At 41.5% G+C, this 13,861-nt stretch overlaps 1 protein-coding gene across 4 annotated transcripts in view; it reads left to right on the plus strand.

Annotated features, from left to right (window-relative positions):
• Window positions 1–8,429: 8,429 nt before the first annotated feature.
• Window positions 8,430–13,861, plus strand: part of GALNT12 (polypeptide N-acetylgalactosaminyltransferase 12) — a 47,063-nt gene continuing 41,631 nt past the window's right edge. For all 4 annotated transcript variants that reach the window (XR_005255697.1, XM_038126989.1, XM_038126992.1 and 1 more), the window contains exon 1: window positions 8,430–8,925. Coding sequence is in view for 3 of the 4 variants with exons in the window: in XM_038126989.1 (XP_037982917.1) it covers window positions 8,546–8,925 (380 nt within the window). In the remaining variant the exon portion in view is untranslated. The remainder of the gene's footprint in view (window positions 8,926–13,861) is intronic.

Raw genomic sequence — 13,861 nt, forward strand, 5'->3', positions numbered from 1 at the left:
TACGTGTCTTTCTGCCCGGGGTCATGGCAGCAGGCCTTCGCTATGGGGCTTATTCCTTCTCACCTGACACAACAATCCCTTTTTCTTGCTTCACAACGCGAAGCCGCCTGGCGCGGTCCCTCAGTCAGCCCCGCTCCGTGTACCTGATACTTCAGCCTTTACTTCACCGTCTACTTTGTGCCTCCTTTAGCCCCAAAGCGGTCTCTCCCTTCGATGAGATATAGGATTCGAAGTTCGGTCTTTTCCCCTACAAACACCCATTTCCCATCTCCTGACAGCGCTGATTAGTCTTTCAGTTTAAAATCTTTGTGCATAAAATGTCAATTTCTTGTGTGTCTTCTCTTCAGTTTCAGCCCCCCCAGGAAATCCTGAAATCTTTTCTAGGTTAAACTGATTTTACATCTAAAGCAAGGCAAAAAAGAAAGGATGTTGTGTTGTGTCCCTATCTGTAAATTCAGATAGGTGATTTTCTATGAAAATCAGTTACTTCAATGGCAGGACAGGGCACTTGTTACAGGATGGAGGGTTTGGGGATGAGAAGACTAGGAAAACTTGAAAGGAGTATAATAAAACTACCAAATGCCACTACAATGTAGCAATCCCCTGGTTTTAGGCAGTGGCATCCTTATCTTCCAAGTTGTACAGCTTTTTGGCTCTGATGCACTGGCAAATCCAAATTACCAGATCATCATGGCAAAGGGCCAAACAAATTACACTTGGAGAAAGTCTACAGCAAACAAGAGTCTTGGCTGCAATTATGGACACTTCTCCTTTGGGAAAGTACCATTCATATATATATTAAAAAATTGCTTATTTATTAGTACAGAAATAATAGAACAATTTCCTGGGCAGGGCACATATTCAGGGATACTTCTTTCATTATAGATAGCGTGTAGAATATTTAAGTATGTGTCCCCTACATTTATGTTAAATAATTTTCTTAAGCATAAAGAAGCTTATAGTGGCCATCAGCAGAGTGAAGGTTCATGGCTAGGGAGAATTTTGGTCCAGCCAAAACAGCCTACAGCCATCCTTACATTATAACAGTATGAGAACCTTGCTGTTGTCAATAAAGCTGGATGGTGCAATTCACTCTTTGTAAGATTTCAGAGCCTGGAAGAAGGGAATGGCAAGAGTGATTAATGTAATGCATTATTCATGATTGAAGAAAATTGGGTCATACTTACCATATCAAAGTGCATGCTCGGATACAGTCAAATTAGTGACAGGATCACTCCAGTTTATCTTTGGGATAAGCTACTCAACATGTTGGTCCTACAAATTTATGTTATGTAGCTGATGGTTATGCTATCAATTTCTACTAATGGTTTGAAACTCCAGACAAAGATACCATGAATGGAATTAAAAACCTATCAGCAAAAGATGCAACACTTATTTTAAGAATTTATAAGACATAGAAAATATTTGATGGGGTTTAAAAAATGAGAGGGAAAATTATTTGTCTGAATTCTACTGCTGTCATCTGATGGTCATTATCATTTTCAGTTGACATCCTAGGCATTTATACTGGTATGATCACTCAGGAATTTCTGTCACTGAGTGACAATCAAGGCAAGGAAAAATAATCAAATTTCTTCTGAAATTAATAAACTGCTGTGGAATATTCTCCTGGATGATGCAGTACCAAGCTCTTTGGAAAATACAGGACTTGATTTCTTAACCAATGAAAGAACAACCTAAGCCTTTCAAACAGTTCATTAGGATAAGATAATGGAGAAAACTTAGGTTGGAATATAAGATGGGACAAAATAAAACCAAGATTCTCAAGTGCAGACTGTGTGTTAGTTGTTCAGAAGATTTGTCCGAACTGCATATTTTTCCAGTCACTGAAAAATGTATTGCTTTTGACAGGAAATTAATTTACATCAGTTCTGTGCTAATTTGTATAGGTCAATGTTAGATTGCTCCAAGGTTAAAACAATTTTAAAAGACAGAAAAAACCCTAATGAATGAAGAAATTACTTTCACATAAAGAAGAAAAGTGCAAGGAACAGGACAGGCCCACTAAAAAGTGCAGAACAGATAAGGCAGGAGTACACATGTCAGGAATTGACATCTGTGAAACCTCTCTACTATAAGTCTCCACTGCTGATGATCTCAAAACACCAGCAAGGAGATACAAGCTTTATTCATGCTACTCATCATATAATGTGAAATAAAAGAGATAAATTACTTAGAGTCATTGTTCTTCAAGGCTCAGAACTAAGCATTTGCCAAACAAAGCCTAGGAAACCATTAGAGCATGTAATGTACCTGTGGAACTAGTAAAGTAAGTGTAATATGGCAAATGTGCAAAGATGTAGAACTATAAATTGGCCAGGTAACATGACAAAAAATTCCATTGCTCATACAGTAGTAATAGGATGTAATATATTTGGACACATACCATGACACATGAACAAATCTCTACCTCATCTCTAATTCAGGACCATGTAATATGGAAAACTGTAAAATTGCCATCATAATCAAAAGCCTCTCAGAAATTAAAAATACAAGTAGTCAAGCAATCTATTCCAAAGAAATCCATAAAACCAGAAACAGCTGACTCACTCATAATCTGCATTATCAAAGTCTGAGGATGGTGGCATCTCAAATCCCCAGGTATGATGGCTTTTTCATGGCAATTTAAGAGGTAAAATACTTATTTTCTACTGTAAAATCTTACTGATGTGAATCACAAGAAAGTCATACTTCTGAGTGTGGGGTTTCACCCCCGGATTGGGATGACCCCAAAAGATGGAAAAGTCCCTCCTCCAACCCGCGCCTTCGAAGAAAGACTCAGTAGTCTTCTGTTGTCTGTTCTCAAGGTTGTTTATTGTTGGTTATCTAAAAGATTCTTCTCCCTGAAATGCTGTGGCCCGTTCAGCAGCTCAGACAAAGGCACACTGCCCTCCCAGGGGGCTGGTGCCATCTTTTATATCATATATTACGTACTACATGTTTATGCTTTTTCTCCAATACCTACTATCTATATTGAATGGTGACTTTCTACTCTAAACCAATCTGTGAGTGCCAACATCACCAAAGACATGGAGGTTAGGAAGGAGAAAGAAAGAGGACAGGGCACACCCAAGTCCCTCCATCTTAGATCTCCCGACCCCCATGTACAAAACTTGGACCCCTGCGTACAAGGCTTAAAACCCCCCTGTACAGCACTCAGAAATCCTACCCTTTACTTCGTGACTACTTCTACTACAATATCTAAACTTTTGTGACTTCTTGTTCTTCCTGCAAAGTTGGTAAACTGTTCCATGGGTCAGATTCAAAGCCACAGGGGTCTCTGGCTGCATGCCAGGGTCTCAGATGCTTTTGACCTGGGTCTGGAACGTCCGAGAATTCTGTGGGACATTCTGAGTTCCGACATCTGAGAAAAAGAAAACTGAATTTTTTTGTATGTCTTTTGTGTTAAGACATCTGCCTTAATGAAGACACATATATTAGAAATACCATCACAGAAAAGGATATGCTTCCCCAGTATCACTGGACTTACGTATGATAACAGTGGTCCTTTCAGGCATAGACACAGAAATAACCTTGACAAAATAAAAAACCAAATGGTAGTAAGTAACTACAGTGTAAGGTGACATAGATTAATTTCACAACATAATATCTGCTTGACTTCTTCATTCAGAATTTTAATCATGGTCTTATCTTTGTCTACTATGACCAGCTCCTATGACTTTATGAGGAATTTACTTCATTTATTTGTTTCAGAATATGCCATAGTTTTGACAAACTTTCAAAAAGTATTTGCAACTCAGTATTTTAATTCATTGAGTCTGCATGAGACTGTATGAAAAATCAGTCAGGTTTCCAACATAATATATCCTCATTAATGTGTCACATCATACCATACTTTGTGAGCAGAACTGCAGTTTTGTTCCAATACTTTCTGACAGCTAAGCTTCCTGGCCTAGGTTTTCTTTATGTACGTTATCTCTTCCACTGCCTGCAGTTCATGCTTGCTATTTAGCTTAAGAGAAAAATTATATGCAAGTAATACATACCTACAGCAAGCAAATACATTGATTGATGGCTTTGACATGTATGTTCTGTCTGTCTGTCTGTCCTGGCTTGTGTGTGACCTTTTGAGCAGGTATTTTGTGTGTAATTTATCTGTGGGTACACATGCACATGTAAATGTGCACATACATGTCTACAGCGATCTGCAAACTGAGGTTTTGCCCAAATAATCCACTGAATGCTGCCTCATTTTAGTGACCTGTCACTAGGAGAATTTCACAGCATTCATCAGCTTGATAGAAGATCTCTGAAAGAGGTGACAGTTTCTAGGTCAGCCATCAAGTCTGTGTTTTTATTCTGTTTTATTTTTAGGGTTCTTCCTCTCATCTCAACTCCTCGATCTCTCTGCCTCTGCACTATACACCCAGCTTCCCTCTTGACCCAAAGCCTACCCTGTAAAACAGGGTTCCTGCTGAAGCACCGAGGACCCTTTGGCACTGGGAAGCAGGGTGTGGCTCATTTCGTGTTTTGCATGCGCTGTGCAGCTGTCTCAAATAAAGAGACTTTCCATCCAATCACATTTATTAAAAAAAAAAAATCCTTGGCTCTGGAAATACAATAGGCTGAATAATAATAATTTAAAAATATTTGTGCTAATAAAGGAGAGAGAGAGCAAGCAAGGTGAGAACCAGGGGGGTGTTGCAGGGCAGTGCAATTTTATGCACAGTTAAAACAATGGTGAACAATGAGCCCATAGGTCCAATGCTATCTCCAGTGGGTGTGTTTTATAGCTTGGATGATTCCTCCTCTCCTTTAGCAAATGTTCTATCTATGTCCAAAGTATTCCTACATCACGTTTCCTATCATATTCTTCTGATTTTTTTTTCTTTAGAATAAGTAATCATTGGCTTTTTCTAGAACTAGGAACTTTATTCTGAAATACATTATTTGATACTTTATTTTTACTCGAAGTGTGAATTTAGGAAGCTGTTTAACTTATTGAAAATGCAGTCTTCCCACTCTATTTCCATTTTATATTTTTGCTTTTTACACACAAAAGAAAAGAAAAGGAAAAGTTCCTATGAGGTGAATTTTAAAAATTTGGCAAAATTTAATAGCTCTGTTTTTTCTGTAATGTATATGTCATCACTAAAAATGAGAATACCTTCTAATAACTATACAGGTGTTAAACGTTCATCTTATCTTACCTGTTTAGGTATTCTCTATATGTAAACCTGGTCCTTCAATAAACTCATGTATTTTAGGTGAACTAAGTATTACCTGCATTTCAAACATATTTCAGAGAGCAAGAGATACACCCTTAATTTCAGCTATTACATTCACTATTATATGAGTTCTTGTGGACAATTGCATATTGTTGTGGTTAGTCTTTTTCTCTTAGTGCTTTTTGAAAGGTTTAGTAAATATTTTGGATACTTTTTGCGGTAAAGAAAAAAATTTCTGTTTTTAAAAATAAACTTTAAAAAGTCATTGATTATTCTACTGATCTTCTGTTTTAATTTGGACAGCTAAAGGCACTACAGATATTTCTAGATAAGTGATTAGAGTATTTATATGACTGGTTTGATTACTCTACATATCTTTGGTTGAAACTCCTGAAGCAACTGAAATTATAACTCACTAAACACTAAAAATTCATAACAAATTATTTTAACTTCCATTGTAATTCAACCTGAAAGAAACAAGAGAACTGCTTAAAAGGAACTCTTCCATGAAAATTTTGCTACAAGTTTTATGGCTAGCAGTAAACTCATTCATTTTTACCTTGTTGATTGTAGATTTTTTTTTCTCCACTGGCATTTATTTGTATGTTCAGAGAGAATTCTTTACACCTTAACAATTTCAGCTCAGAATGTTCAGTCTTCCCGTCACATTTACATCCCAAAAATGTTTGAAAAGATTTGACAAAACATGTTTTTACCTTCATAGTCTTTACATCTCGTGCAAACTTCTTTGTGAATGCAAGTAATTAATTCTTTATGATTTTTAGATTAGCCTCATTACTGTACTTTCTCTGCATGAATTTCCTCTGGTTTATGTGTTTGGATGTCATCCCCAGAGAACTTCTGTTTACTAGCAATACTTTCAAATCCTACTGCAATGGTCATCACAGAAAGTCTTCACCCATTACTTTGCCATAAGAGCATTATTACTGTTGAGAGCAGTTCTATAATTTTTGGTTCTCTGTTTCCCTTTTTTTTTTCCAGAACTTGTTTTAGTCATGTGATCATGTTCTTGTGCTGCTTCCATATTGCTCTAATGCCTAAAATTCTTATATAAAATACAGATTCTTGTAACATTTAAGAACCTCTGCAGCAAAACTCTCTGGTTTTTTCTTGGCTTTTGGGTTTGTTTGTGGTTTTTTGTTGTTTTTTTTTTTGTTTGTTTTTTTGGGTTTTTTTTGTTTTTTGGTTTCTTGGGGGGTTTTTTGGGGAGTTTTGGGTGTTTTTTCCTCACTCTTCTAAATTAACTCTTAGCCCTACATTTTGCTCCTTACCTCTTCCCAATCTACTCAGTAACTTCTTTTGGGAGTCCAGGAGGATCTCTTCTCCTTTGATTCATTCCAGGAATAGGCTTCCTTCATTCAGAAAGATGGCAAGCAAGGAGGCAAAGTGAACACTGGGCATGCAATAACTGGTGCCACCTGACTCTTCAGACACAAAGTTTGCTGGACACAACATCCCTTATATGCAATGTAAATTCTCATGTCCAACATACTGATATTTAGCAGTTGTCTACAAAGCATATTGAAACTAGATTTATGGCTATATAATTTCCTGTGATAGCTAGCTGTATAGCTGAATAAGAAATAATCTGTCTGTACACACACTCCTTGCAAATCCACCTAAATTACTTGATTTACACTAGCTTGCCAGAATCAGAATCAGTCATTGGTTTTCAGCACCCTTCTGTCCAGAGCATGGCCTCCACAGCAGCTGAGTTTGCGTTTGTTGTCACATACAATATATATTATCATGTAAAATCGGAAAGAGCTCACAGCTGTATGCTCTGACCCTGATAGTGATGCAATTTTTATCCCTTCCCTAGTGTTATTTTCCTTCACTCCTCAGTAGTGCTGGTGAGCACCACCCAGTACTGTGTACTGGGCTGAAGTTCTCTCTCTGGGCATGACCGAACTCCTCTGCTGGGTTGATCTTGACAGGCCTCCAACAGCAGAGGATGTTGCAGTGAACATGGAAAATGCATGGAGCAAATGACGCCTCAAAACCAGTTCCAGTTCCCTACTGCAAGTGAGAAACTGTATCCAGTTATGTTACATTTATGTTAAAGTATATCAAACGCAAAATCAGGAACTGTGGTTTAATCTCACAGCCTCCAGACCACAAGTTTAGGCAGATGGAGCTTGATACTGTTAGGGGATGAATAAAAGAAGCAGTATGGATATGTTCTTGAGTATGAAGCAAATCTGAAAGCTCTAACTAGCGCTACTGTCGTTATTTTCCCCATGATTCTGTCAAGCCATAGAATGGACTGCCCATTTTGAGTATAATAAACTTGGGATTTTCACTAGTATTCTGGGTTTCTCTCAATGAGGCTGCATTGGTTGACTTCTTTTTTCAACCAAAACCACTCCTTTCTTCAGCAAAAATGCTTGTCATTAATGCCTATAGCTTCTTAGCCCGTGTTCTGCTCTTCTTCTGAAACACGTGCTATTCTAGAGGCAGCAGAATGGATGAAGCCTGGTTTCCTACCAATTTGTTTCCTTCGACCCCTAAGCTCTTCCTAGTCCCTCTGTGGGAAATAACCTCCCTTGCTGTCCTGCAGCTCTGAAAATTTCTGTCCGGAGACAGCAGGTTTTGGGGTATCTCAATCACTTCCAGAGGCCAAAACAGCTTGCTGTGGCCCTGGCAGCTCAGTGCCAGCAGAGCTTTCTCTTGCTGGGGAAATGGCATATCCACCATGCAGCTACCAGGGCTTATAAATGTCCCTCAAGCTTCAAGGCGACCAGATCACCTTTCCCTTGAAGAGTGACAGCAAAAGGAACATGCCTTCCTCCCTCCTCCCCACATCCCAGCTCTGTGTGATCCGGCAGAACCGGGATGGCCTCCACTCCCTCCTTGACCCGGGATGGGTCAGCACCAGCACTGGTTCCGCCGGTTGTGTCTCCAGGGCGAATGCGGAGCAGGCTGGAGCCGTGTGCCTTCCCTGGGGTGCTGGAACCCTCGGGGGCCAAGCAGCCTTCCGACCACCAGGAAACTGAGCGACATCGTTCCCGGGAGGCGGCTGGCGGGCGGCAAGGGCGCAGCACGCCTGGGGGACAAGCGGGGCGGGTTCCCTGCCAGGGGTCCCGCTCTCCGCCCCGCGGCAGCGCCCGCGCCCGGCTCTTCCGCGCCGCGCCTCTCCGGGCTGGCCGGCGGCGGGGCGGGGAGGAGGGAGGAGCCGGCGGCGGAGGAGCCGTGCGGGCTTCCTGGCGGGGCAGCGCTGGCGGCGGGCGGGTGTCGCGTCGTGGGCAGGTCCGTGATAACTTCGCCGAGTCTGCCCGGGGCGGAGGCGGTGAGGCAGCCACCGCCCGCTCGGCATGGCCGGCCGCCTCGGCCGCGGGATGTGGTGGGGCAAGCGGGGCCGGGGCTGTCGGGGCGAGGGCACCCTGCTCGCCCTGGGGCTGCTGGCCGCCCTCGGCTTCCTCGTGTGGCGGCACGGCCCGCCGCCCCTCCGCGCCGCCCGCCGCGCCCCGCCGCAGCCGCCTTCCCCCGACTCCGAGCTGCTGCGGCGGCCGGTGTACGCCAAGCCCGCCCTGGACCCGGGGGCGCTGGGGGAGCTGGGCCGGGCGGTGAGGCTGGAGCTGAGCCCGGCCGAGAAGCGCCGCCAGGAGGAGAGCATCCGCCGGCACCAGATCAACATCTACCTGAGCGACCGCATCTCGCTGCACCGCCGCCTGCCCGAGCGCTGGCACCCGCTGTGAGTACCGCCGAGGGCAGGCGGGGCCGGGGCAGAGGAGCCGTGCCTGCCGCTGCTGCTGTGGCTCAGAGAGCCGCTCCGGCAAACTGGAGGGTCTGCTGGCAGCGGTCAGTGCGGGATAGTCGTGTCTCTCTCAAGTACCTCTCGCTCAGGAGCGTGGAGGCTTTTGGAAACTTTCCCATCACAAACGCTCTCAGAGTTGACTCGATTGGTGACTTTGCCAGGCTGCCGCACCTACACAAGGCAGTACGAAGTGGCGTGTTGGTGGCGCGTGTACAGGTTGTTTCCCCACGTAGCCCTGGTAGTGTGTTTTCAGTCCTCAAGCTACGCTGCCCTGCCGTGCTTCTCCTGCTGCTGCTGTCCTCTGGGTAAGTCACCATGGGCAGCAGCATACTTTTTCAGTCACTCCCAGCTTTACAAATGTTACGCTTCCCAGATTTCAGCTGTGCATTGTATTCAAATGTCTTAAGACAAACAGTTTAAAAGAGATTGTTTTATCAGCGGTTTTACCAGGAGTGAGCTAGGAATGGTGCTCACAAAGGTGGGTAACGTATTCTGAAGTGGGGCTGTGCTTGATCCGGGATGCACGGTTGCTGGGACCAGGTGCATTTACAAATGACATGTATAGTTATGACACCAGTGGCAGATAATGGCGCAGGCAATTGTGAACAAAGGGTTAGATAATGTTCGATGAGGTGGCTCAAGTTTACAGGCAATGGCTCAGTGCAGCTGTGAAGCCAGTGTGGTACAACAGGTCTGTCTGTTGTACCCTTGCGCAAATACTCAGGGTGGCACCGTCTGGGACTCTCCTGTGAGTGAGCTGCTGGCTGGTGAGAGGAAGGGATAGCCAATTAAGGGGATATGCTAGCCGTCACAGGGGTTGGGATGGAGCCATGGCTGCTACTGACTCCTCACTTCTGTTTCACTCGAGCTTGGCTTCAGCTGGTTTGCTCCGTTGCAGCAGGTTTGTACGATATGGTAGCGAAAAGCTGTGGAAAAAGCAGGGCTCTGGCTCTCCCATGCATTCACTTCATGCCCGTGTGTCCTGCCCAATGTTTCACCAACTCTAATTGTAAGTGCTGAATCTAAAGCATGAATCTTAGGATGGCTTTCATAAAGTTGCAGTGCAAATGCAAGGCCTTTTCATCATAAATTTAAGCCTGGCACTAGGCTTGTTTTACTTAGTTATCATTCCCTTCTTATCAGCAGTCTGTAGACTATAGGTCAAAAAGGACCATTTAACTTTCATTTCCATGGGAAGAATTAAATCATTTCAATGACTTATTTTGGACTTCTGCCATTTCTCTCTGACAGGGTGTTAGAAGAAATGGAAGGTCACAGTTGTTGAATAGAAAACATTATAGATGGGTGTGGGTGACTATTCTAGAAATGAAAGTAATTGAAATAGATTTTGCTACAACAGCAGACCCTTTTTGATTTGAATATATGGATGCTGAAATGACAAAATATATCCAAACCAAAAGAATCACAGAAGCATCTGTGACATAATCTCAGAGATAATTGCCTTCTGAAGCTGGGGCTGTATTGTACTGTTGGCAGGTGCTTCATGCCTTTGTGCACAGTTAAATCTAAATAATGGCAAAAATGTCACAGAGCATCTCCAACTCACACAGCAAATGTAAAAAACTTTCCCAAAGCAAATTTTGCAATGAAGTGTTAACTCCTTCTCTCAAGAAGGAAGACCATGTAAGAGGTTGAAGTAAAAAAAAAAAAAAAAAAAAAAAAAAAAAAAAAAAAAAAAAAAAAAATTAAGAACTTATCACCAAACCCACTGCCATAGAAAATGCATTGCATTTACTTCCAAGATTAGAGGTTATACAGTTTGAAATCTCAAGTCTAGGGGAAATCTTTTAAATTTTTTTTTATTTTAAGGTGGGTAATGCTTGACTATTTATGACCTTTAATGAACATTTTGTTGATGGGTGAGGCTACAATGATGGGAAATAAGTAGTAATGGTAGATGGCAACTAGACTTCAGTGGTCCACCAAAATCATGCAAAGGCTATATTTTAGATGTGATCAGCAAGACAGCTTTGGTACCGGAAGACCAGAAGGTGACTAATGCACCGTTTTTTTAGTGGAGTCCCAGAAGAGAACCAGAGAACTGTGTGCTGGCAATCCTTCGATCTTTTCCAGGCATGTTATCTACAAACTGTGTAAGGGAAAGAATTAGTAACAGATGGGAGGGTGTGATCTATTGAGAAAGTCAACAAGGCTTTTGTCAAGGATGACGTGTCTTACAAATCTATAAGAGTTCTTTGAAAGTCATAATTATATGGATAAAGAAGTGTGTTGTTACTTGATGAGTTCCTTAAACAACTGTGAAAAAATGTGGAAATTCCTTGCATGTATAAATGACTGAGTAGAAGCTGCAAAATAGGTTGGTTTTTTTTGGTGGTTTTTTTTTTCTTTTTTTTTTTTTTGGTTAGTTTTGGTGTTTGTTTGTTTTAAGGAGCAAAGATAAAGTCCCACAGAAATCTGTGTTGGACTCCATGCAGTTCAACTTACAGCATGGCTTTCATAAAGAAGTGACTAATTTACAGGTCTTCAGCCTGAAAGACAGGTGGCCTGCTGGAAGTGTATCTCCTGCAGGATTCCTGCAGTACATGGTTGATGCATGAAAATGGATAAAACAAATTCTGCCACCTCCCTGCTCCGAAAATCCACTTCCTGTAAAGCACAGCCCATTCACTAGAAAATTTAAATCACATATTCAGGAGGTATTGACAGATGTTATGCTTGGAGACTCTGTTCTGAGCTATGGGTTTTTGGTCTGTTTCAGCATATTCTTGTGTGTGTGGAGACAATCTGGAAATTTTAGATAAAAAAATGGAAGAATAAAAGGGAAACAGAGACAACATTACCATCACATGGATGCCTCAGTGCTCCTTTTGATGTTAATGTCCTCCCACACTGATCAAGGAACCCTCTCTGTGTGTGTGAATTGGTGAAAACATTTGAATCCAATGAAAACTAGAGTTTTGCTAATAAGATAGAGTGTATCTGAACCAGTAAGCTGTTATATGTGATACGCAGAATGATTACACAAGGTGTTGCTGTGTCAGAACCTTGTGCCAAAAATCTTTTCCTACTGCTGCATTTTGTACATCCTAGACCTGCCATGGGAACAGAAATGTGGCAGGTATTTGCTAATATCCATGTCTGGTAATACTGTACAGGAAGAGAAGAATAGTTTGGCTGAGATTACTCTCTCAAATAATGTATTGATTGATGATATTTGACTAATATCCAATATAGATCTTTCTCCTACTAATATATTCCTGACAGTGAAAATATTCAGAAAGTTGTTATTCCTTCTTGTTCCCACCACCATAACTTGCTTTTTGTGATGACTGACTGATTTCTATTGACCCACAGACCCAAAGATCTTGACAATTACAATTGTTTCCTTTAGACAGTTTCTGCTTTCTTTAACGGTCTGAGCTTGACATCAGCAACTAATAATGTGTTTCATCACACAGGAACTGTTTAGTTTTATTGAAAGTATGCATATAAACAAATAAACATTATGTATTAAGTTACTAAATGGTGATACAGTTTGTACAAGGCTAGAAGTGAAATAAGCCATAGGGTCAGAGAAGGATGGAGGTTGGAAGGAAACTTTGGGGTGTCTAGTCCAATGTTGAAGCCTCCAAGGATGGAGATTCAACATCATTTGAGCACCTCTTTAAATGCAGCATCACTGCCACAGTGATTTATTTTTATTTTTGTCCCCTGATCGTAAGGTTGTCTAGATGGCTCAGTTTGTCTTCATAACATCTACCCTTCATTTCTTGAGTTTGTACTCATAAAGGGAGCAACAATTACAGGAGGTTTAAAACCAGTGTCTTCTGTCAGACTCTGACTTTCTGAGGGCCCTGTTGGGGCTGATGCCCTCTAAGTGGGTGTGATGAGCTTGGGGCCATGGGGCTTGGCTGCTGCTGCTGCTGCTCTGCCTTCCTCCCCCTGCAACAACACGAAAGAATTGTGTCCCATGGGGCTTCTCCTTGTGTGCTTGTTTTGCAGGACTGTAGGGCTAAGCAGACAACTGATATGTTCTCTTAGCCTTTTACAGCTTATTACAATGTGTAAGAAATATATTTCCAGTTTTTCTACTTGGGTTCTTTCAGATTAAGGGCTATTTTCAAGCATTGTTTCAGATTTCCGGCATTCTACTTTTTCTTCCTGTATCACAGTAGGGATGCATTGCTCACTTATTTTGGGGATAGTTTCTGTAAAAGCACACAAGTTGCCTTTCAGCTGACTCTTGGTACAAAAGGAGCAAGTCAGGACTAGGCACTTTTGTGCTGACTCAGCATTTTATGTTTTCTCTTTCATGGTAGAAGCCTGCTTCAGCCCTTGGGACTCATTTTACTTGTGATCACAAGGAAATGGATTTTAAATTCTTTTCTGTCTTTCCTAAGTAGCCACAAAAGCCCCCAAAATACTGAATGTGGACTGCATAGTATTTTTCAGATATTTAAAAAAAGTTTTAGAGGTTTGTTCTTTAATATTAGGTAATCTTCTGTGTTTTGGAGAGATTCTTTATATATTTTTTGTATATGTGTGATTTTATGTATATCTTTAAGATCTGTGCATATATCTTTAAGTGTCTTCGTGTAGACAGCTAGATATACACAAATGCTCAAATTCCTCTGTCACCATCATTTATGCCTATAATTTTATTTATTTGGGGGGAACATTATGTTTGACTTCAGCATAACATTCTTGTGCTAAGATTGTTTTGTCTTTCAAATACTGTTTTTCCTATTTGTTCCCATTTTTGAATTTGATTCTCCCAGAGACTCTCTTTCTTCTGTGGTTTGTTTTGTTTTCTGGGCTGTAAATATTAAATTATACCAGGATGCTTGTCTGATAGTGTCTTGCTAGCAAGTTCCAAGAATAAGCCTTGCTA

The sequence above is a fragment of the Motacilla alba genome, chromosome 2 (genome assembly GCF_015832195.1).
Source record: "Motacilla alba alba isolate MOTALB_02 chromosome 2, Motacilla_alba_V1.0_pri, whole genome shotgun sequence".
Taxonomy (NCBI): Eukaryota; Metazoa; Chordata; class Aves; order Passeriformes; family Motacillidae; genus Motacilla; species Motacilla alba.